Source organism: Endocarpon pusillum (assembly GCF_000464535.1).
Source record: "Endocarpon pusillum Z07020 unplaced genomic scaffold scaffold1575, whole genome shotgun sequence".
NCBI lineage: Eukaryota > Fungi > Ascomycota > Eurotiomycetes > Verrucariales > Verrucariaceae > Endocarpon > Endocarpon pusillum.
In genome coordinates this window covers 31,882-35,949 of record NW_006916035.1, presented here as the reverse complement: position 1 = coordinate 35,949, position 4,068 = coordinate 31,882, and the positions used below count along the sequence as shown (strand labels likewise).

General features: G+C 53.8%; 1 protein-coding gene across 1 annotated transcript; it reads left to right on the top strand.

The window, feature by feature from the left end:
* Nucleotides 1–753: 753 nt before the first annotated feature.
* Nucleotides 754–3,555, top strand: EPUS_05876 (uncharacterized protein; the record flags this gene model as incomplete). Its single annotated transcript, XM_007802254.1, has 1 exon — nucleotides 754–3,555. One exon carries the CDS (start codon nucleotides 754–756, stop codon nucleotides 3,553–3,555), a length of 2,802 nt encoding a protein of 933 aa, XP_007800445.1.
* Nucleotides 3,556–4,068: the final 513 nt, after the last annotated feature.

Below are 4,068 nucleotides of genomic sequence, written 5' to 3'. Positions count from 1 at the left end.
AGGTAAAGGAGCGGGATTGAAATGCCCCTGGGAATACGTACAAATGAGGGCCCTGATCGTGGTTCCCTATTGGCGTGCTTATCTCACCTTTTGATTGTGGAGTTGTTCCACACCTTTCTACCAAAGCACGCGTCAGGGTAAATAATCATGTGCTTTGCTTAACTATACTTAAGTAACCATAATGATGAAAAAGGTGAAATACTAGCTAAGTATGACACCAACCTCTTAGCAAGACAAAGCGTTGAAGAACTTATATCGGCATACATAGAAAACAGCAATAGGTTGGAAGATGCTTACAACCTGTAATGCTGAACTCAAGAATGCCTTGTGTCGATACGTTTAACAAGTAGTCAGATACACTGTCATGCGGAGGTGGAGGTGTAAAGTGGAACAGAATACCTCGTGAATACGTTGTGATTCTCTAGGTGTCTATTGCTTTTACGCCCGTAATATTGACTCCGGGAATTGTAATGGTGGCCCTCTGGCCTCGGTAATTAGGCTCCTTGTCCACCGCCGAGCCCATAACTTCGTTATGGCGTAGGCTGGCTTCAAATTTCTCCAAGATCTCACCAGCACATCTTTCGAAAAGTTGACGACAAGTCCCAACCCACAAAGAGAAGCTCGATCACACGCCCGAGGAACGCGTCGCTACACATTATGCTCCATGCTTCAGTACTTGGGGAATAGACTATTTGATCCTCGCTTCCGCGCGACTTCCGGTCGAGCGAGGCCAAGTAGACATTCGAGTATGGGATGCCTTCTATCTCAACACAATACACTCCTTTCGAAAGCCTACTATTTCTCCAGTCGATAGCGCGCAATGGAGCAGACTTCTCTATCTTCCCTACCATCTCGCTCTCGCTCAACACGAACCGACTCGTGCAGAGCGATGAAAAATATGACGCTCAGAGGCTTGCGCCTGAAGCGCTGAAATCGTTGTATGATGAGCTGATCAACGTGGAAGATGTCACATCAGCAGCGGTCAATGAGAGCCATTCAGGAGGCGAAAGTATCTCGCAGAATAACAGCTTGTCCGCGCCGCTAGAGGATTCTGGGAGGGATAACGGTACAGCAGCGAAGGCATCGCAAATAGCAGACCGTTTCTACTCGCGGTACAAGGAACGCATCATACAGGAACTTACGGATGAGGAGAAGAAGTATCAAACCCTAGTGGTCGAGATCAAATCCCTGGAAGACGAAAATAGCGATGCAAGGAAGCCTGAGGAGGCGGTCATCCAGAATGGGCTTTCTATTGCGGACCAGCTACCGTCTTCTAATGCAGATGAATCCGTTCTCCCTGCGAAGGATGCTCCTGTCACTACGGCCCGTCCTGCACCTGATGGCATGTCTACCACAGGAGCGAGATCGAAGGAAGAGCAGCCACAGCTTGCAGAAAGCAGGCTTCAACACCCACCTCCTGGGCAGATGTTACCGCCTCAAACTCCCAGTTTAGAACCCTCGTTTCCACCGTCTCCATCCGCTACAGCAGCAGTTCAACGTCCGACAGCTCCAGTATCACAAGCGTCGCCAGTACCACCGCACGCGATCCCGGTGCCAGGCCAGCAACAGCTGCCGAATTTTCCTCAGCGGTATTCGCCGATGCAACCACCGTTACCCCTACCATCTACCACATCGCCCCGGTCGTCAAATGCACTGCCACCGATTTCTAGCATAGTGCCACAGCCTCCACCACAAAAGACATCCCCTGCTCCAAGGAAGTCTTCTGGCACTGGTGCATCGCGGGCATCACCACTATTGCCATCACCTTCCCCGCCGTATCAACAGCCGCCTCCATATGGCTATCCCTATCCAGCATGGCCACAGTACAATTCGCCGACGTCGCAGTATGCAAACCCACAATTCTATCCCCCGCATCCCATGACACGAAATCTACCGCCAGCGCAATCGCCCAGCTATAATCAGTATCCATCTTACCATCACCCAGCTCTCCCAAATCAATACATTCCAGGGCCATACCCGCATCCACCGGTACATGGTCAGACTCCTCCATATGCCCCATTTCCATGGTCAGGGCAGCCTCCCGCCGTTGTTACTACACCTTCTGTCAAGCGATCTCTCGATCGTCCTGGCGTCCGAGCTCCTAGAACATCTACACCCTGGACCCCAGGTGGCACTCGACAAGGAAGCCCAGAACGGCCTGTTCGAGAACGAGATGTCAGTCCTTTGAGTGATCGCGCTCCATCACCGGACGAACCGATTAAAGAAAGCAAAGAAGCCGAGCGGAACACGACTCCCAAAGACAGTCCACCTAAGGCTGTTTCTAAGCGAGTCCCGGCTCGCAATCTACATGGCCGACGTGCAGGTAGTACCCAATCTTCTGCCCTCGCTTCCCGAAGTAGATCTCAGTCTGCAGCTTCTATCGCGTCGGAAAGCCACCCTGGACGTGCTGTGGGTACAAAACTAGCCAGTTGCAAGATCAAACATGAGGCTCCTTCAACTCCTGCCCCTCTCACCTCAGACAGCGAACAGAGGTCATCGGGTCGTCGAAGAGGTCGAAGTGATGGACTGCAACCAGCGGCATCCGAGCTTGCACGTACCAGCAGCAAACGCAAACGTGAGATGGGCACGGATGCATCGCCATCCCCGTCTCTCCCAACCCCACGCCCGTTCGGCAGCCGCATCAGACCAAGACCCGAACCAGCCGACCCGTCCCTTGTTGCCATCACCCGGAACTTCGCTCGAAAGGCCGCACCTATCCTGAACGACGTTAATGCGCACAAACTCGCTGGTATCTTCGCCAAACCGCTGACGGAACGCGATGCACCGGGCTACAAGGATCTGATCTACAGGCCGCAAGACCTGAAAAGCATCCGCGCCGCCGTTGGACGTGGGAGTCGAGCCGCAAATGCCATGATCGACGAGCTAGAAAATGCTAAGGCTGCTGAAGCCGGTCAAGAGAGCCCTGCGGCGGCGATTACTACCAAAGCAAGCACCACCACTCCGTCTGGCTCAATCCTAGTGAGCAAGACAGAAGATCTAACGCCACCAAAAGGCATCGTGAATTCCGCCCAGCTAGAAATGGAATTCATGCGCGTCTTTGCCAATGCGGTCATGTTCAACCCTTTGCCACCATCGGAGCGAGGTGTTCCGCCGGAGCTCAAGAAGCTGACAGATAGCACGAATCAGCGTCTCCGATCGCGCAAGTCGAGATCCAAGGAAGCAGACGATGCTGGCGGTGGGGGTGGAAATGGCGAAGATGACGCTGCTGCTGCTGCTGAGGTGGTGGAGAAGAAGGGCTACGCCGTCGAGGAAGAAGGTGGAATTATCCACGATACGAGGGAGATGTTTGCAAGTGTGGAGAAGGCGGTGCTGCAGTGGCGGAGTGTCGAGCAGGGGTATATTGATGATGTGCCGAGGAGTAGCGCAGGGCTTGGGTTGGCGGTAGGGTTGGGTTTGAGGGTTGGAAGTGTTAGTGCCAGTGTGAGCGATGTGCCGGCGGAGGAGAGTGGACTGGAAGAAGGGGAGCGGGAGCGGGATCGGGATCGGGATGTTGCGTCTGGGAACACGAGGAAGCGGAGGAGGTTGGCGGAATAGCTGTTTTGGTTATGCTTGCTTGGCCTATATTCTGATGAGTTCGAGACCGAAAGGCATGTACTGAGAGGGAGCAGGTCAGTCCATCCATCACTGCTACTCTGCCCGAGGTTGTCTTTGACACCGTTTGTGGGGGAAAACTCCATCGAAATGTACAGTGCCCATTTTCTGTGTCCTGCCATCAAGCGTGATTGATTGGAGTTGAATGCCAGACAAGCTACGCTGCTCCTCCCTCCCTGCCTCCCTGCTCCGCATCGCTATGCAAAAATAAAATCTATAGGAGGAATAGTACTGTCCCGTTTGACTCAAACCTGGATAGCACAAGTGCGTCCATGCATGCCAGCAACAAGACGCCGACCAGCCCAGTTGGTTACCAGTAGCAAGTAGCTCAGAACACGCCGCGAAAGTAATCAGCGATCTGGGCGCCCATGGGTCTCCTCCTGGCGTCCGCGTCCGCGTCCACGTGGCCCTGGTCCTGGCCACTCGCGGTAGCATGGGCAGCCTGTCTCATGCCGT